This window comes from Amblyomma americanum, chromosome 1, assembly GCF_052857255.1.
Source record: "Amblyomma americanum isolate KBUSLIRL-KWMA chromosome 1, ASM5285725v1, whole genome shotgun sequence".
Taxonomy (NCBI): Eukaryota; Metazoa; Arthropoda; class Arachnida; order Ixodida; family Ixodidae; genus Amblyomma; species Amblyomma americanum.
In genome coordinates this window covers 337,095,929-337,116,304 of record NC_135497.1, presented here as the reverse complement: position 1 = coordinate 337,116,304, position 20,376 = coordinate 337,095,929, and the positions used below count along the sequence as shown (strand labels likewise).

At 48.6% G+C, this 20,376-nt stretch overlaps 1 protein-coding gene across 2 annotated transcripts; it reads left to right on the top strand.

Annotated features, from left to right (window-relative positions):
* Positions 1 to 829: 829 nt before the first annotated feature.
* Positions 830 to 20,060, top strand: LOC144099478 (uncharacterized). 2 transcript variants are annotated; one of them, XM_077632820.1, is made up of 7 exons: positions 830 to 950; positions 1,843 to 2,210; positions 2,715 to 2,904; positions 6,733 to 6,778; positions 7,394 to 7,667; positions 8,771 to 8,961; positions 19,922 to 20,060. In XM_077632820.1, the coding sequence occupies exons 2-7, from the start codon at positions 1,947 to 1,949 to the stop codon at positions 19,977 to 19,979; spliced, it is 1,023 nt and encodes a 340-aa protein (XP_077488946.1). In that variant the 5' UTR covers positions 830 to 950; positions 1,843 to 1,946; the 3' UTR covers positions 19,980 to 20,060. The 2 variants fall into 2 exon arrangements, with proteins under 2 accessions (XP_077488946.1, XP_077488938.1); XM_077632812.1 differs by lacking the exon at positions 19,922 to 20,060 and adding an exon at positions 12,901 to 13,842.
* The last annotated feature ends 316 nt before the right edge of the window (positions 20,061 to 20,376 follow it).

Genomic DNA, 20,376 nt, shown 5'->3' with positions numbered 1-20,376 from the left:
GAGCAACGGATTCTGCTTTCACACGCCATAGCAGCATCACACGAATAATGCAGACTGATTAAGGTAACGAATTGGTTTCTATTAGACAAACGGCTAAATGCATGTAGGAAGAGGGCATGACGTAGGTTCGAATAAGAACGAACCATGGGCGTCAGCTGTAAAAATTAAGAAGAATAGAGAAAACAATAGCAAGGGAAGCTTCAGAATTTTCCAAACCGAAGTCTTCCCTTTCTTCTTCTTTCCGCGGCGGAGGATTAGTGGCTATGGCGCTCGGCTGTTAAGAACGAGTTTGCGAGTTCTGACACTTTCATTGTGGCGATATGTGGATGAAGGCTAAAGGCTGAAACGCCTGAATACATTGAGATTCCGGTGCACGTTAAAGGGCCCCAGGAGGGCGAAATCAATCCAGAGTCGGCATAGGCCAAAATGTTGCGCTGACATGCAACAATTTATTAACCATTCACCTCTAAACCTTTGACATTGCAAACCTGAGGCTTCATGTACTTCGTTACATTTGAACGCCTGTGGATGCTCTCACAGAACGACATTCTGACTTTTAATATTTAAGATTTCTCAATGTTCATAAGCTAGACACGTTGAACGAACGCCTGTCATTGTAGGGGTAAGAATTTTGTTGTTGTTTTTTTCAGCGTAGCTATGAGGCGCACCATAGAACCAACAGTAGAAGCCAGAGTTTGCCATTTTTTTTCTCAGGCCAGCAGCAGCTCTAGCGATGGTTTTCAGCAGAGGAATTCACAAATTCCCCTTCGCTTGATTTTTACTCACTTCGTCTTCGGCACATATCCTGTGGTCGCTCGGGCCAGTCAGTGCGCCGATCGCTCGAGCTGCGCGTTCACCTCGGGACCGACTGCTCGCTCCTGGCTCGTTCCACTCGTGCCCGGCGGCCGGTACTCGGTGTGCATCGGCGGCTGCGAGGCGACCGCCACCAGGTAAGAAGAGTCCTCGACCCTCTGTGCTTCTGGGCCCTTGGCGGCACTTTTCGATGGCCCACTAGTTCGCTACCTCGGTGCAGACTAGGTAGACTGCCCGCTGCGAGCCGTTGCCTCACGCCGCGCGAGGTTTCCGTCGCCTGCGTTCCGCTTAGGCTTACCTGGCTCTCTCTGCGTTATTGCCTGCCTCTCAACGGGATTTCAGGCTTTCTCCTTCGCACTGGGCGAGCAGCGCTCTCAAGAAATAGGTGCCTGAAATATTTCCTTCGAGTCTAGAATTATACGCTTGACTCGATTCTGGTTCACCCGCCGCTGTTACCGAGCGGCTATGGTGCTCTGGCGCGAAGCACCAATCAGCGAGGCGGGTTCGCGACTGTAGGCTTAGTTTCCATGGAAGCTAAGCGCGCTTCCCCTTAGATTTCGCCTTTCTGAGCTGAGGTAGTGAAGGAAATCTCCGTGTTTTAATTTTTTCTTTTTTTTTCTTCTACAGATAGCCGCTGGAATTTCACTGCCACGCAAGGGTACACGTCTTGCAGTTTGTCACTTGCACAGGCCACAGATCTTGTATTCAGTAACAGAAAGGCGATTGTTGTGTTCACTTGTTTGTACTTGATTCAGTGGCGAAAATAGATGTTACACGCCAGGGGGTCTGCTACGTGACCTCCTTGCCAAGCGCTTCAAGCGGAGAATACCCAACACCTTGTTGGGGAGCGGTTTTACCTGGTGCACAGCTGGTAGTTCCCAGCAGTACCGGGATTCATACAGTACACATCAAGCACGTGAGGTCCATGATGTGCCAATAGGCCATCATTGCGGCTGATCCTGAAATCGCAGTGCCTTCTCTCTAGTGCCTGGTTCTACGTAGCATCTCCGACTTTCTATCATTGTGCAGGTTCTCGGGCACCCTGCAGCGATAGGGACTGTGGGAAGCCGCAGCCCACCTGAGCCATCGTCGCAGGCGAGGAGCCCATATACGAAAGCGGAAGTGGCCTAGCCATGAGCGGCCAAGAGGACGCCAACGCCGCACGCGAGAACACCAGTGGAGAGTTGGCGCAGCCCCCGCTAGCCAAGCCTGATGGCAACCATGACCCAGACACTGGCGACAGCCGCGCGGTGGCCGGACAGCAGCCCGACACCAGTACGGCCAGCGTACCCCGGTCCACATCGGCCGAGCCCGCGGGCCCACGTAGCGACAGCAGGGAGGATGGCACAAGGCTTGCCCCCCGCCCGCGGCCCACGACCGCGGACGCCTCCACACAGGTGCCCAATCACTGTTGACCTTTCCTGAGGTGCATTATAATCGACACAAGGGAAGTTGAAATTGCGATGAAATCTTCAAGCTTGAAGGAGATGCTCTTGCGCATAAAGTAAGGCGCTAATCAAAATTTCACCAGCCGTATCGTTTTGAACAAATTGGTGACTTGTCTATCAGTATCAGCAGCGTTCTTTTTTTCGTGTCTGTGCGGTTTGCGCTCGCTGTCAGCTCTCTAAAGGATGATTTAGCAGTTTACACTGAGCACGCCACGGTTCGATTGTGCTTCGTTCTAAGGAATTAATCATAGGACAAGGGAAACGCCACAACGCTATAAGAAAACACACTTGGGCGAGATTTGCTGCTTGGTGTCGAGAATTATTTTCCCTATTAGCTGTTTCATGCGTACCTGGTGAGAGGCGTTTATTCCTAATTTCATCGCTAGTGTGGCTACCACATGCCGCACACTCAACCCTTTGGTGTCTCTTCTCTGCGGTTCTGTACGTCTCCAGACCGAGCAGGAGGTCAAGGAATATTCGGCGACGTGCATTTGCCGCGAAGGCAAAAGACTAGCGGATGGACTGCGGGAGATCAACCGCAACATCGCCGCTTCCGTGGAGCGTGCCGTCGATGTTGTGAGCGGAGTATCAACCGCTCCTCCTTTCCAAGCCGTCGCGACTGAAACCGGCGCAGGAATCATTGGTGAGGCGATTAGCAGCAGAAAATGCTGCATATAGTGCAGCGTCCTTTTTGTTTTCTTTGAGCATGCGCATCCACCCGAAGTTACGAGCTTTATTGTTGGAGCCGTAAAATTTTGGTTTGTAACTGGCCTTTATGCCGACAGCAGGAGAGTGTGCCCTCACTCCCGGTACTTTCACCTTCGCCACAGGCCATTTCTTGTTTTCTTTTTTTTTTACCCTGCAAAGGTTTTTCGCGTTTCAACGAACGCGCCCAGTTACTGGTACCGCCTGCTTCCACTTTCTGAACTTAATCTTGTTCACTGCAGAACATTACCAAAGGTGATTTGGTAGCTTGAATGGTAACTTTAGGGTGTCTGTGAGGGGCGGTGCCTTTTCTCTTGCCAAATGGTATGCAGAAGTGTTGAAATCTGGGTCAGTTGGTACATGTTCAGGAGTAAAACCAGTCAAAAAACGGGACACAGCGAAGAGACGAGGCACACACCAGTCGTCGTGTGTGTGCCTCGTCTCTTCGCTGTGTCCCGTTTTTTGACTGGTTTTACTCCTGCTATGCAGACTCCGCGCCTACTAAATGCAGGCGGACCATTTTTTGTGGCTTTCTTTTCTTATTACTTTTTGCGATTCACAAGATTTCTTTAGTGCTGTGTGGCTATTAGGATAGTGCTGGAATTATTGATATTTCATTAACTGCGTCCATTTTCGATTGGCTGCTCACGAACAACAAGAGCCACAAAGGACTTAAGGGTACCGAGGCGCTAGGATTAGGATTAAGGACTAATCTAAGCAGCATTAGACGGAATTCCTAGTGTGCAAAAGTGGGCGAAGCTCTTTTTGCATCAAATCTTGAAGATTCTTACAGGGCAGGTCAATTTCGGTCGTTCCCTGATTGGCGACTTTGGTAACGGCAGACATCGCCATCTTCACCCATTTCACTGAATGTCACCCATGTCACCGAATGGGTTTATACCGATACCTAAATCGTCTCTGTTCATGCCAGCGCTCTCCAGTCATGTCAGCAGCCTCTCCATCGAACGCGAAGCTGGCGCTGTTATAGCGACTTTATAAACCGCTTTTTTTTTCACTTCCTTCCAAAGCTTCCTTATTTCTTCTTTACTGTAGCTGAAGCGCTTGCATCGAATGGTTGTTGCGAGGCAGGTACGTGTTGAAACTGACATGTTTCTCTACCTCTGCCTTTCAACCTGTCAGCCCCTGAAGCGCCTCTTCCGCTACTAGCGTCAGCGAATAAGGGAATGAACCGTTTAATTAGCTTGCGCGTAAGGACAGTTCTAGCTCGCGCGCGTCACTACTGTAGTCGCGATAGACTGGCGTGCGGTAGCGAAAGTGCCGGCCAATCGCGGACGGTTTCTGCCGCGCATACAGCTTTGAAAACTCTTCCTCTGCTTTGCTGGCGTCAGCCGACGTTTCAACACCAGCGTGAATAAAACGTCGAACGGAGTATATGCGCTGACATCTGCAGTATTCGCAGCCCGCCAAGAGCCGCACCCGCCGCCTCCACGACTGCTTCGAGTAAGCGCAGGCGGCGAGAAGCTCAAAGCACAGCTTGTTCAACACGGCTACGGATGTTACAAGCAAGCGGGCTTCAATATGCGGAACCAGAAAACAAGTTTCTTTTTTCCTAAGCTGTCTAACGGCGTTACATTCAGGGCGTCATCCAGTAGACAATCCGGAGCAAGTTTTCTTGCTACGCGAAACCGAAGAGCGCATTTCAATGAAAGATATAAATTCATATGCTGAGTTTTGATTGGACCGTGATGGATAGCTTGCTCCTTCGTGTATTCAGAAAGAAGAGGCCGTATTCTATAAGCTGTCTATTTTTCGTTGTTCATTTCGCGTTAATTCGGTCGTCTGTCAGTCGTCATCAAGTCATACCCGCGGCTTCTAAGCATCTGGGGCGAGTTAGCCGGCCACTGGGTGGTTGGAAACCGTACCTGATCATTGGCTGCATATCGCAGCCAATGGCATCCAGTAGTCAGGTCCAGTCGCCTGCTCACAATTGGCTGTATATTGGATCCAATTTCAGCCAATGGTAAGGTCCGGTGGCCAACCACCCAATGGCCGGGTCGCTTGCCACATACGCTTGAAAGCCTCAAGTATGACTGGATGACCACTGACAGACGACCGAATTAACGCAAAATGGACAACGATAAATGGAAAACTTATAGATTACGGCCCCTCCACCGGATCACTGGTTGTAATACGTTGTTAGACACGAATTGGGAAGGGTTCACGACAGTCTACTAGCTCTCAGACTTCGTACATGGCTTTTATAAGTGTTATATCCGCATAATCAGCATAACGTAATCACGTTCTCAACGCTCTCAGGGTAGGAAACTATGTAAGATTGCGTTACTTATTCTACTCACGATTGAACGGCTTTGGTGCATCTTTTAAACACGCGCCTCCCTTCGTAAGCACACGCGTGGGGCAAAGCTTCGCTACACACATATTGAGGCAGCGTGTGCTGGAACAGGCGGACATTTATTCGCAAACCTCTTACCATAGTTCATATTTTCTTATCCCGTGAGGAAATAATCAACGCAAGAAAAAGAAAACGAAGATGCAACAAAAGACAGCAAAGATTGGTCCAGCAGCGTTTCGCCGAATCTAGATTGAGCATTACTGGCTGATATGCGCTGCCTTCATCGCGATATGGGTTAAATAACCAGGTTGGAGTGTTGAATCGACACCTTCTGCCATGCCGTGGAATGTTGTGGACACATTGGCATCTTGGGAGGTACGGGGGGCATGCCTGCCAGCATAGAGGCCGCACGTGCACAAAACATATTGACTGAAAGCACCACGTCTTCGGAGGGCGAAAAATTGATCATCGCTTTCGTGGAGCGAAAACAATGGGTCTGTCTATCCGTTAGTTAGCAATGCATCTGGCGACGAAACTATCTCGGGGGAGGGGGGGGGGGGGGCAGTTTTTCTTTGCTAGCGTCGCTTGCTGTCAGTGGTTGTCAATACATACGAACATTCTTTGGACTTGCAACAGGTTCTGCAAGATCCCGTTAGAAACAACGTGGGTAACGGCTACACACGTTTGCTTCGTAATTTTCAGTGCTGTCGCGGTAAATATTTAAACCCTACACTCAGAGATTCTATTCGGAGGTGAATTAATAGTAACAAGATGTGATTTCGTGAGCAATGAAGCTTGTGTCACCATGGATCACCTCTAACCACAAGAAGGCCACGCTCATTCAGCAAAAACCCGAATTTATCTCACTGTCATCAAAGAATAGGCTAAAAATGTTAGATACGAGTGAATGGGAAACTTGGTGTAAACGGTAGCTGGTCTTGTAAAAATAAGCGATTAATGGCACTAACTGTTTTTGCTTAGATATCATACTTAGCTGCATGTGAGGTAACGAATGGAGCATCTGCAATATAGTCCCTTAACTTCTGTTCTCATTGAAATGTGGTAATCCTGCATCCGTGGACAGTGCGTTGGCTGCTTTTATTTCTAACATCCTGCTTCCATGCATAACGTTATTGAGAGATACCTCATATTAAGGCGCCTGCATGTGATACTAGATTACTACACTTTCCATTGCCTATGCTCTTGATTTGAGAGCCAGTATCACCAATCCCTCATGGTGTCTTTTTTAAACTTTCCCGAATTACACCTCTGATGTGTGAAGTGATCGAATTTATTCATTTTTTCCTACTGCGTTCCCACGAAACCTGCAGGAATTAGGAAACAACGTTGTTGATCCAACTTTGCTTGTAACAATGATAGTTTACGCCGAAGTGATCGGTGTTTATTTTCCAGGCTATTTACTCATTTGACCTGGTATTCTTCTTTTCCCAGAAAATGCTGCTCAAGATCAGGAAACAATTAAGAAAGAGTACGGCTGGTAAGTTGCTGGTCGAGGTTATGACATTTTATCCAGAAACCCAAATCGTGGTTCACTGTCGACATTTGCCTCAATCATTGAACCTGCAAGGAGCCGTCCTGCCTTTTTTTAGAGAACTGATGCCCTATCCTGTAAATAGTAGTGTGCCTTCACTGTTAAGAGCTTCTAAATCACTTGGATAGCAACCGAAGTTCCATAATGTGACCCAGAAACAAAGCCTAATCTATCCTGTCGTTCGAGAATTTTCACTCGTGCGAGCAGTTGGGCTCATCGCTGCATCTGTGAAATTCCCATCTTACTGAGGGGTGAGGAGGAGAGCTCCTCCAACCTTCAAGAGACTTGGAGCGATGGCGATGCATAACGACCCACACTGCGAAGCCCAGACGCAAACTCCTTGGGCGCTATGCTTTTGACAAAGGTTCCACTATGGCGGGCTAATGGCGTATGTCTTATTGCCTCCTGCACTGGCATGTGTTCTCCGCCGGACATTTTCAAAATATCTTGGCCTTCTTAGGACTGCGTTTCTGTTGGTCTCTTTCCTGAAATTGTACAAGTAGCAGCGTCCAGCTTTCACGCCTAACACTGCGCACGTTTCTCGCGCACTCATCCAATCAGCCACAAGGACTGGCGCAACCATCCGCGCTGTCAAGGAGACGAAGACGACAGCTCCCAGCTCTCGTTTGGCGACCGCAGACGACATAATCACGAGCCAATGGACACGAATCCCCGAAATCCAGCACGGGACCCAATGTTCGAGGTGTCGTATGACACGCCGCATGCCCTCGCCGCCACTTCTTCAACCAGCATCTTCGAGGACGCCCCGCTCGCTCCACCATCATCGGATCCGACGTCCCACCCTGACGATCAATCAGCCCTCCCACAGCGTCAGGTACTAGCACGCATGACTGGATCGCTCACTGTGCGTGCTGAGCAGAACCGATATCGCCAGAAACGATGACGGCGCAGTGCAAACGCAATCTGCAGATGCGGACATAAGTAAGCGGAACCAGTTATTGCGTTATAATTGCAATCAAGACTGCCTCATCGCACACGCAGAAATATTTCCCCATCAGAAAGCGGGCCAGTCACCACTACATACTAACCTGCACATACAACAGCTGCCAGTTTCAATTAGGCAATGCGTGATATGTGTTAGAAAACAATAACGTGCTCCGTTAACTTTTGTCCGCCACTGTACGTATACAGCAGGAGGTTACGACGGAACCAACATTAGTTAGACAACACTGCACATGAAATACGAAGAGAAGACTGAAACCGCACCCCGGCGAAAATGCGAGCTACAGTCGCCCAGACGCAGGTGAAATACTACCACGTGAACCATGGTGAACCTCTTATACAAGCCGAGAAAATCCGGACAAACTCTTCTAGAGTGCGCGGCTGCCACACGTGCTGCATGGCGCTGCACATAAAAACTGCCGCGGATATTTTGAATTGCACCCCGTTGGTTTCCGGCGGCCATCAACGCTAGTCAGTACGAGGGCAAGAAGCATTTTATAAGTTAAATTATGCAGCGCGTAGAAAGACTAGGCCATCAATGTTAACCTCTTTGTGCACAATCTCACTACACTCTTTAGGTTTTCGCTCAATTACAAATAAAAATATTCCAATTGAGCTGAGTTTGGGCTCGCTATTGGCGGCCCCCAGATGGCGCTAGTTGGTGATGACCAGGAAAGTTGGCCACAAATTTCCGCCTTATCTCCATGTGACCCCATCTTGAAAAGTGCTGCACAGGAGATGAATATTAGAAGCAAAATGGGGGTGTTGGCGCCTAAACAATGCGCAACACTTAGGCGCAAGTTTAAATGCGTAGCGCGTGGTATAAAAGGTGAAATTTGTAGTCTTGAAAACTGCATTTTAATTGTGTATGCTTAAATTCTGCTATACCTGTCCCGTGGTTGTAGCTATGAAGGATGCATCAGGTCATTTCGCCCAGGTGTTTTTTACGAGGTTAGGCTGCCACTAACTGCGCAGGTCGCTGACAACGCATGCGCTGCCGCGGATCCCATCCCGGAGGCTCCGGACGGGCAGGAGGAAGACGGTGGCGATCCGCGCGCTGACTCTTTGAACTACGCAGTCAGCGATGAATTTCGGTACATTTACGAGAACATCGAAGCTCGCTGGGAAGAAGTCAGTAACCATCTCAGGGCCGACCTAAACGCCAGGTGAGGAAAACAGCCGGCACGTAGTTCGCGAAAAGGAGTGGCAGGGGCCGGAAAAATAGGATGTCTGTGGAGGCGCACGCGAAATGCTGCAGTGGCCATGAATTTTAAGAGCATTCGTGACATCGTGACGACTAGGAGGGTTCGCCTACCCAGAAATTCTCGGCAAGAGCATTAGCTCAATGGAATTTGTATATGAACGCTTTTTTTCGGATATCGTAAGACTGCACCACCGTAATAAATTTATCAGCAGATACCTCTTCAGGACGCTTGTAGTTTTCTGTTGTCAAAAAATGCACTGCATTGGTTTTCTATGGCAGTATTGACTGCAGCAGTGGGAGTGCAGGGGAAACTTTAAAAGCAACTTTTTGTTATGCATCGCAAGATTAGGCCATTCCCATCAGTACGTTCATATCCTTATTCTACAATACTCCACAGCTCGTTTAGAATTAAGTGATGTCCAAGAAAGCTGTATTTCATTATCTGTTTCATTTCCATCCTTCCGTCTTGCGGTGGCGTGATGGCTTTGTATACACCGTATACTTAAATTTAGTGTAAGCACGATGGCAGGCTCATCAAACTGCGTCTTATACGACAATGTTTGAAAGCAACATTTCTCAGTGATATTTTTTTTACCTTAACTCTTTCCTACAATTGCTTGCCACTGATGCTGAAGCTAGGGCCCGCGCCAGGGGCTGTAGCGGGTGAAACTGTCAAAGCATTTCGCACGTAAGAACAGTTCGACTTTCTCGCGCCTCACTACTTCACCAGCCGTCAGTCTGTCGTGGGACAGAGCGGGTGGTGAATTTTAAAAGCTGTTAGCGCTGTAAAACAGTGTCTGACTGGTTCACCCTGTTGAAAGTTATACCATAATCAGAAATACGGGTCAATCATCAACCATTCAAACACGAGAACAGCGTTTAGATTTCGGCCGCTGATTGTCTGACGTGTGATGTAGCTCCCACTTTACTGTCCTTTATTATCAGGAAATTGAGACATTCTATAGAGCATGTAAACCAAAACAGAACGCCTCCTCCTAAATGCAGATTCCATGTTGCCGAAGACCCAAATAGCTAACATGGGCGCGCATTAGGCCACACGGGAACAATTTATAGTCGATCCGTGCTGTGCACGTCAACAGAAAGGTTGCTTGGCAACGGCACCTTTAACCCGCTGTGGTGACTGTTTTTAGCGTTCTGCTGTTGAGCTCGAGGGCGCGGGCTCAATCACAGCCGCGGCGGCCGCTTTTCGATGGACGCGAAATGTAAAAGACGCCCGTATGCTGTTCGTTGACAGCGCACGTTAAAGAACTCCAGACGGTCGAGATAAACCCTTAGTCCTCTGCTACGCCGCTTCTTTTTCCCTTCCTACTTTCGAACCCTCCTCCACCCCTTCCCCACAACGTGATTCAGGTGCTCACCGAGAGAGTCATACACTAGACGCCCATTTTATCTGACTGTTTAGAGCCGCCTGGGAAGCGCACCTTCTGTGTGGCCGTTTGAATGAACGTTTCAATTTGGTTTTAATGAACGGTGCCTCTTCCAATGCACTCAACTGCTTGAAAAAAAGAAAGCAGCCCTCAATTTGCTGAATGCTAGCGCTTTTCGACCGACACGGTCGCACAAGCGTTTCCTGGGTGTTATGAGAGCAGCTCCTACTCGGTTTGCAAGTGCTCACGCGCAATCACTAAACTTCTGGTTATTCCGGAGAAGGGAGGTACATGATTTTATGGTCTTTCATCTCCGTTTAAAAACGCTGAGGGGTGTTGTATGTTCGCTGGCTTCAGTTGAATTCGTTTGGATTTCAGCCTCTTAGGATTGGTTTCGGTCTTTCGCCGTTGGGTTGCGTGTAAATGGTTCTGAGAAAATGCATATGACGCTTTTAAAGGGTGCTTTCGTTGATCCTTTTGATCGGTCTTTCTGTGGTTAAGTTTGAAGGCGAGTGATAATGAGACCAAGCTAAGGGTTCTTGATATCTTCTCATTGTGAGTACAAAGCTGGCTTTCATCGCGAATCGTCATGCGAGGAGGAGGGTAGGTGAGGTTAAAAACATCGGCGGGGTAGGGTGGAAAGTCCATTACAGCGTAACGGCGGCCTCCTGTTCCGCACAGTTCAGTGTACCAGATACCCCATAACGGCGTTGCTACCGTCGCTGACTCCAACGATTTTCGGTTGTGTTGGTCGTCGTTGTTAGGTGCGGGGCAGCTACGTGTGCTCGGGACCTGCTGGTGTCTTCCCTGTCGTCCATGTGCGGCATGGTTTTGACAAGCCAGACAGGAGCAGTGGATTTATCTATACTAGTTCTCAGTACGGCCAGCAACGTCAACGCAATTGTCAAAGCACGCGTAGTCGCGCTGTTGTACTCGCCCTGTAATCTAGTGGCGATTACTGAAGCTCATCTCATGAGGTAGAGCGTATCTGGAGCGGCATTCAGGCGGGAAACCATGGTGGAAGCTGAAAATAAGAAAAGTTTCTTCATCGTTGTACCAACAATTTCTTGCTAACACTGCGCATTTTATTGCTGGAACAGCAACGCACGTTCTTGCTGCTGTCGTCACGTGTAGTGTGCTACGCTGAGAACGACTGCTCCATTAAATGCACCTTACGGCAGCAAAAGGCGTGCTGTTGAAAGTACTTAGTGCAACAGGAAAGCCTTCTCGTCGAGCCCGCCGCGGTAGCTGAGTGGTTATGGCGCTCGGCTGCTGGCCCGAAAGACGCGGGTTCGATCCCGGCCGCGGCGGTCGAATTTCGATGGAGGCGAGTCCCGTGTGCTGTGCGATGTCAGTGCACGTTAAAGAACCCCAGGTGGTCGAAATTTCCGGAGCCCTTCACTACGGCGTCCCTCATAGCCTGAGTCGCTTTGGGACGTCAAACCCTCAAAAACCAAACCTTCTCGTCGTCGCTTTATCCAGCTGCGTTTACTGTAAGTCTTCGCGTGTGCAGCCTGGATTGTACTGTGCACTGCAGCATTTCGCCTTCGCCATAGATGAAGAATTGTCGCAGAAGGTCGTTTCGGCCATGGCTGTGCTGGTTAAAACGGTCAGGAAACAAAACTGACCCACAATTGTTCTCACTTGTCTTTTTTTTTTCGAAACATGGCTATCGGCGTACGAGCGCTATTTGTTTTTACTCCACAACTATGGCATTGACGCCTCTTGGATGACCCGCACGAATTAGCTTTATTTTTCTATTTGTTCGGCAGCGCTAACCCGGATGACTTTTCAGCTTGGTAATGTGCTATCGCTAAATACCGTGCAAAATGTGCGTATATGAAATCGCAGCTCACAGCATGAAACATTCATCACCTGCAGCTGCTTGGCTTCGTCCGATTTGCCTCGCTGTTCCCCTAGCTGCACAGGCAGGCTCGTATGCTACAATACTCAGTGTACTAGGTAACATTTTAACGCGCAATTTATTCTCTAATCACATAAAACTGCTGTGCCTTGGCCAGCCGAAAATCAATATGCAACTTTGCTCTATGAAATGCACATGCAGGCACAAACATGAGAAGTAAAACAATCCGCAAAGGGTCGTAAGTGGCGTGATCACGAATCTAGACTTGGAACTAGGCTCCGCGGAAAGTGCCGTTTTACCGTAGGCAGACTTCGTGTCGTTCAGTTCAGTGCTAGTTCGAAAGCTGGAGCGTTGTTCGCTTGAATTGCTATTAACAATACCTGCAACACTATGAGTTGTTCTTTTATATTGTATCCAGGGAAGTACGTTAGCCGCTCACAGCCTTGCGATATCAGTTGCATGTCACTTCTTGACATTGTTAATTTATGTCAAGGAAAATGAAGAAAGGCTTAAGGCGTCTCTAGTAGGCGTTCTGCAGCATATGAATCTCAAAAACGCTGCATCGGTGCCACCCTTGCCGTCGAAGCCTAACTGCGGCCACACAATTTAACGACGAGGACGATGTGCCCAACCTGCCGTTGCGTCACAGGTACGACCGGTTCCTGCTCGAATGCGAGCGTCGCGTCGAGTCCCAGCCTGGCGCCTGCGATCGGGACCGCATCCGCGAAGAGCTCGTAGTGTCCCTACAACGCTTCATTGACGAAACAAAAGACCAGTTTCGATCGGCGTGTATCAACTTTGACGAATGGCGGGTGGCCTACCTAGAGAGTGAAGTTCCTTCCACAGGGTCCGCGCTGCGTCAGGGAGATCAGTTTCGTGTCCAAGCTGCTGTGTTTCGATACGAAGTCTTGGACAGTCTCCCTGACCTCGATCGACGCACGCGTGCAAGGGCAGCCGAACTGTGGAAGGAGCTGGTCGAACAGACAGACCTGGACGTCGAAGCTATCTTCGCAGAGCTGAGTGAGTGACGCAGCGGAGTTGGCACCGACTATGGGACTCTGGTGAAAGTGACACACACCCGCTGACATCCTGTGTGGCTCGTCGAAAGAATGGTGATCACGCTGTAACACTTAGCCTGAGAAGGCTGTGAAGCTTCCTACCAGTACTGGCGCATCGCTTCAACAGCGGGGGCAGAAAACCCGGTAGCAAAGTGCGTCACTGCTTTCCAGAACTGCTTGCAGGCTTCTCGTGGACACAGGTGTAGTGCCTGGAGAGAACTTTTTTTTTGCTGTGCTGTAACTTTGAGTGATGACTGCGTGATCTGGTACCTTTCGCGCGCCCATTCCTCACCTGAAGAGAACTTTTTTTTGCTGTGCTATAACTTCGAGTGATGACTGCGTCATCTGGTACCTTTCGCGTGCCCATTCCTCACCCGGAGAGAACTTCTTTTTTTCCTGTGTTGTGACTTCGAGTGATGACTGCGTCATCTGGTGCCTTTCGAGAGCGCATTCCCCGCTGTTACCAGTTCGCGTCATTGCTGGATGAACTGAGTCAACTGTGTCTCATTCTCACGTGCCATTAGGCTCTTTGGCTGAAAAAAAAATGAAGCGTGAACATGGATGCTATTGTTGAGTCTTTATACCCTTGCATGAGGCTGTGCACTCCACTGTGAACTTCTAGCACTTGTCTCAGTAAAACATGTTCATTTTTGCTTGAAACCAGACTTGAGACCACTTTTCCGAATTCTGAACTACAAATCTCGAGTTAATTGGTTGCTCATCGATAAACGAATACAGCGCAAAAACCAGACAAGGTTCGCAATTCGTCTCTTTCAATTTTTGTTGCTTGCTTCTAAGTTAACAGTAATTTTCCTTTGAATTCGAATCCAACCGGACCTCTCATATTCCTGGAAGCTGCAGCAAGTACAAAGAAACTAAGTAGCGCTCGCAAGACTTGCTCTGGATCTTCAAGTATCCGGAAGAGGTTCACGAGCAAGCGCGTCGCCCGTGCTCCATTTGATACGTGACCACGTGCATTTACGCCATTGATAAACTGATGTATCCCCTGAAAAGCTAGGTAGGCTTTTACAGGCTTGTCTTCTCGTTCGTATGCAGAGAACACAATTTAGGCCAGACTGGTCTGTGTTACTGATAGTCTCTTGATAGACGGTGATAGTAACTGATAGTTCAGAACTGCTAACAAGACGAGCTCCTTGTGCAATACTGCAACGGTTGCGCCGTTCTTGCACGTGTTTTTTTTAATCTGAAAAACTGGTATGCAGATGAGCTCATCGAAGCTCAAAAAATATAAGGAAGCCATTGTGGGATCACCCTCCTTGTATGGCAACGTCTCATCTTCGTCTCTCGTCGTTTGATGTACAACGGCTTTGATATGTGCTTTCGGTTTCCCGAAGGGCGTACAAATGAAAGGACAGCTAGTGAGGAGAAAGAGAAAGTGCAGACTGCGTCCTAGGTTCGCCCCTCTTTCCCGGGATCTCGTTGGCGCTGTTCGTGCGCCAGTGCATGCATCAAGTGCAATTTTTGCGAGTGAAGCCGGAGTGTCGAGGTGACCATGCTATTCTGTTCGTGTTGGCGGCGTGGAAGTGTACTCGGATCATCTCAAGCAGAGTTGCTAAATGAATACCAGCTATAGCAGTGCAGTGCAACATGAGAAGAATCATACATGGCAAAATTACTTTTTAAAAAGAATTACATTACTAATTACCTTCCAGAAAAACGTGTGAATGTAATTAAATTACATTATAAATTGCTGCTTTCAAGTAGTAGAAGTAATGAAATTATTAAATTTTTGGCATTCATGCATAAAGAGCAAAAATAGAGTAAGAGAACAGCGACGTCGCTCAACGCACACATTCCTTGGCCTTGTCGCGGCCAGCCATTTTCACATCACTTTTCTTTAGCGAGGGCCATTACAAAGGTAAGGCGGGCTCCTGCTCTTTCAGCGCCCCAGAACAGCTTTGCATTTCACTGCTTGGTGGATACAAGGGAAATGTGCGCTCTGCTGTGCTTTTCGTCAAAAAAGTCTCTTACTCTACCATCGTAATGTCCCGAGTCACCACCTCGCCCCCCCCCCCCCCCCTTCCCCTCCCAATCTTGATTGTCAAAACCGCAGAATCATCGCGCATTCTTAGAAAACGTAATCCGCGGGCTTTGCAATTTACGAAAAATACCCACCTGAACGTCGCGACCAAAAAGAAAGAAAAAAAAGCATCCTCCTGAATTTTTCGACCCCAAGGTCAAAGGACGGTCGTGCAGACGAAAAACGATCGAGATAGCGAACGTAAACAATCTTTTCTTCGCTACCACAAGGAAGTATGATTGCGCCCGATACGGAACAGGAGGACGTTATCTCTTTCTACCGTGATATGCAGCCCCGCTAGAGACGTTTTCGCAATTCAACTGCCCGACGACCACTGCATAATAGCTTTGGACCTAGTTGTAGTTGTGTGCAACAGGTGGCGCTTTCTTTCGTAAAGCAGTAGTTTTGCAGTCCGTATTCACACTGCCTCTGTCGCTGCCAGAGGAGGTATTTCTGCCTTTTTACGCGCGATAAGGAATAGCTGCACAGTCAAGAAGAAAGTGGAGGTCATCGAATGGCACCAGAATCATGAAACGAACGTGAGCGCAGCCACAAGTCATTTCAACGTGGGCTGCAGGCGTGCGCGGAAGAGGGGCTCGAAGTTCGAAGCGCTGCTGCAAGAGTACCCGCTGCGGTGGCTTAGAGGTTAAAGCGTTCGGCTACTGATCCGGAGTACCGAAGGAAGCCGACCGCAGCGACCGCGTTTGGATAGAGGCGAAACGCAAAAGGCGCCTGTGTGCTGTGAGATGTCAATGAGCGTTAAAGATCCACAGGTGGTGGAAATTATTCCGGAGCCCTCCACTACGGCACCTCTCTCTTCCTTTCTTCTTTCACTCCCTCCTTTATCCCTTCCCTTACGGCGCGCTTTTTGTGTCCGCCGATATGCGAGACAGATAGCGCGGCATTTCCTTTCCCCAAAAACAAATTTTCAATTTTTCAAGATTACCTCGGAAGTAGGAAGTAGAGACACGCCATCCACAGCGGCCGTGCTGTCATACTACGTTCGATTTTCGGAACAGGCTTATCGCAGTCACAGCTTCGAATTGTGCTCTTCTGGAGCTGCCCTCCCACGACGTAGCCGCCGCGGGTTCAAAGCCCCAGTCACAGGAGCATTTATTTTACTTCTTCGGGGCGTACGCCGAAGGAAGTCACTTCGCAGTAGCCGCCGTGAACGGAAGAGAGAACTCCTTGACCCTCGCGGCTTCCATCAGTGCAGAGAGCTCAGCTGCAGCTGAAACCATAGCCGCAGCGCTATTCATCAAGTAGCACGACAGGGTGGGCAGAGAACTTCACGTCGTCACCGACTAGCAATAGACCTGCCGGAAATTTACCAATGGAAGAACACCGCTGCTGGTGGCTATGACCCTCGGCCCGAAGTTGGCAAAATAACATCAAATCACGTGGACTTTGGGCCATTGGGACACCGGGACTGGAGGGGAACGAAAGAGCGAATGCCTTAGCTCGAGCGTTAACCAACCGAGCGGCACAAAACCAATCGTCTGATTAAACCCCACCGTTTACCTTCGTGCCCCTGCCATTAAATTACGGCAAACGCCTCGAGATGCAGCGGCTTAACCAGAATATTTATTCTCCCCCTCAAAAAAAACCACTCTACTGAAGACGCTGTAGCTCTCAGACTAATTAAAAAAACACATTCCCAAATCTACACAGATTCATCAAAGTGTTCCCACTAACATATCGTGGTCTCTGCCCCTCGTGCGCCGACATATGACCCACACTGTTCGACATCTCGTGGAGTGCGGGTGCCAACCCCAACGTTTAAAGACGCCTAGCACATCACTTGAGCGGTGGGAGGCACAACAGCCGTCAGGATACACTTCAACGGCACGAGAAGCGCTCGTCGAGCAGCCATGGCCAGTGGAGTCCCTGGCATAAGGAAGCTACCCACACGAACGAGATCAATAACCTCGTTGGTTGCAATAAATTTTTCCCCTCCTCCTACCCAAACGGTTACCCTCCTATTGGTTACAGCTGGCGCAATGCTTCTCAGAGCTCACCCGAGCTTCGTCCCATTTGCTGTACCTTGCGCAACGCTCCTCAGAAGTAACTGGAGCTTACCCGAGTCACTCCTAGGCTTCAGACAATTTTTATTGTTGGAACCGCGTGATGTAGTGATTTGCACTAAAAGCGTGCAGGTCCCTTTGCATCTTAATAGGACGATTCGAGCAGACGACAGGACGTCGCCACACACAAGTACGGGGTCTTGTCTGCTAAGCTCAATATCGAGCCATTGGGCTAGCGTCGACAACGCTATGCATTTTCGATGCGCGTTCCCACGCTATAAGCTCAAGTTATATTATCAGTGTGGGATATATTTAAGAACAGACAGGTGGACACCTTCTCCAGGCCGCCGACTTTGACCACTCTACCAAATCATGTTTTGATCGAGCCGGAGCGAGGGCACGGCTACTGTCTGATGGGGTGCAGACAGTGTTCTGGATCACATAAGCGCCTCCAAAACTATGGTACTGCTTTACCAGTTGTATAAAGTGCTGTTTCATATTGTACCAAATGAAGCACTATGCCTGAATGGGCTTTTATTCGTGATGCCTGGTGCAGTTAACTTCTAACAGCGCTAATTGTCTTACGTTTCCATTTTACGTCATTCATTTCTCTCGCACTGTGCCGATCGAAAAAGGAAGTGCCTGCAGCATTTGTCGTTCTCGTCAGCCGCTTCTCTCTCGCGCTGTACAGCTCTAAATATGCTAATTGCTAGCCCGAAAATTGTTTTACATGCTTCTTGTCACTGCAGCTGCGTAAATGTGGCAGTGCTGTGGGGATGTTAAAAGCACGCCTGGGAGGCAAATTATGCCCTAATGTAGTAAATACCTTCATCCCTCATCGATGAGACGAGACATCGGCTGCCTGGAACTTGAAACTGAAACTACAGCTGTTTAACGAGCGGAAGTTCGAGGGAAATTGCCCGGATTGCCGCTATCGGTCGCCTTTTCCTTGCTGTGCGAAAATTTGGTTTTAAGATGTCTTTAGCCGCGTGATTGCACTATTGCTCCTTTACACTCGGATTAGAAGAGCCAGAGAAGAACGTGGTATAGTATGTGTGTATTATGCAATAGCGTATGTATATTACCCCTTAGCGCAGCAGGGTCAAACCTGCGCTAATGTTTTCCTCGGTTTCTCGGATGTTACAGGGTTCTACAGACACTGCTCACATTTCTCGCGTTCAGCTTGTTTATTTATTTTATATAACAGCAGATATTACACGAGAAAAACACAAAAAACAGCGCCTGAAAGGACAAAAAACGCGACTTTTTGCATTGAAACACAGAGCGGACAGCAGACTTACGGGACAAGCGTCAATTTCCGGTGGCTTCACTGCCACTCGCCTCGGAAAGCGGTATCGCTGCATCCAGCCACCTCGTGGAGATCAGTGTCATAGATGTTTAACATTTAAGGCGTATATGTACACTCTTTTATTGCGCAACTATGCCGTTCGGCATAAGAGGGAAATAAGTACGTGTGCAGGCCGGTGTCGGCCATAAAAATGCCAACAAGGCCCGGTGTTGGGCCCATGAGTTGAGATTCGAGTGTCTGGGGGTTGGCTGGGGTGGTAAACCTGAATGCGTAGGTATCACTTGCGTGCCGCCTGAAGTCTGGGGCAAGCTTTAGCACGAAGTGAGCTAACGTCGCCTCCGCAGCAGAAGCGGGCTAGAAGGGGCAGTTGAGAAGCGAGGTCTGGAATGTCCAGGAGGCCCTGACCGCAGGCGTCCGCGCAGCATCCACCCGGTTCTCCTAAGCGTCATCTATTCACGGCGAGTTAAATCGGCGGGAAGGTTGGATCCACGCTGTGGAATTAAAGCACCCGTGGAGGGGCAGAAAATTCCTTTTTAGGCAGTACGTCGTCTCCTGCGGATAATTTAAGTCGAAGAAGCGGATATGTCACTTGCAGACGATAAGACGCATTATCCGCTTCCCTGATCATTGCATTTCTTGAAATGCTCGAAATGCATACTTCAAATGCATTCCGTACGCCCATGTGAAGAGCGTATAACGGCCTTACACTAATACGGCATCTGTTGAGGAAGCAGCCGATATATTAGCGGAATATGAAGGTAGCGAAGACGCAGGTCGCAATGATGATAGCTGATACAACAGCGTCAACAGCGAGAAAAAAACATCTCAACTTCGATTAGATCATGAAAAACCAAATGGTTACTTTCAATTTCACTGTCATTGTTGTGCATTGGACTACCAGCCAATATTCCATGAGGAACATGCAGAGGAACGAAGCGCCCTGCAGCGGATTCTACATTAACCAACACATTTCTCAAGAACTAGTGATTTTAACACTCCATAGACCTCACCTTACCTTATCTTCTCTCAGCCCGAAATGTACGGGGAGTATTTATGGAGGGCATAGTATATCGTGGTTTCCATCTACATGTTTTCTTGCTTTCTGACAGGCTACATACGTTATTAAATGTGAAAATGTGACATAAGATTGCGGAGCAAAGATAGTTCTGTTTCAAATACGCGATTTTTAAGAGAACGTCTTGCTGGGCAAGTTGGTCACTGTTCATCTTTGGTTACAGGCGGGAAAACAACACAAAGCAAGGCAGAAAGACGGGACGGAGCGCCACTCAGAACTGATTTATTCGAAGGCAACATGCACAAATATACACCGTCTTACATGCAAGAAATACTGTCATCTTCAAAGTTGATATGATAGCAAACGGGTAAAAAAAATTGTTCTCAGCCTTATACAAAGATATGGACGTGTCCCTGACACACATGCTTCCTTACTTTGCAATAATAAAAAAAGCTTTGATTAATTCCCTAGCTGTTGTATCTTTTCTTTTTCAGAGAAATCGCACAACACAAAAACATGGCGAACAAGAGCGTGCCGGGCAGGACCTTATATGATTAGGCATATTTGGGCCACCTTTATCTTGCTCAACGCTTCTTTTGTCGGTGGCAAACAGCGCAACGACGCGGACAGAGTGGAAGAAAATACAGGACAAGCGCTGACTCACAACTGAAATTTATT

Bases quoted from the DNA above. Each gene is read 5' to 3' on its own strand.
- LOC144099478 (XM_077632812.1), top strand. From the start codon at position 1,947: ATGAGCGGCCAAGAGGACGCCAACGCCGCACGCGAGAACACCAGTGGA. The intron at 2,905-6,732 runs GTGAGGCGATTA...TTCTTTTCCCAG, and splicing joins AACCGGCGCAGGAATCATTG to AAAATGCTGCTCAAGATCAG. The intron at 8,962-12,900 runs GTGAGGAAAACA...GTTGCGTCACAG, and splicing joins AGGGCCGACCTAAACGCCAG to GTACGACCGGTTCCTGCTCG.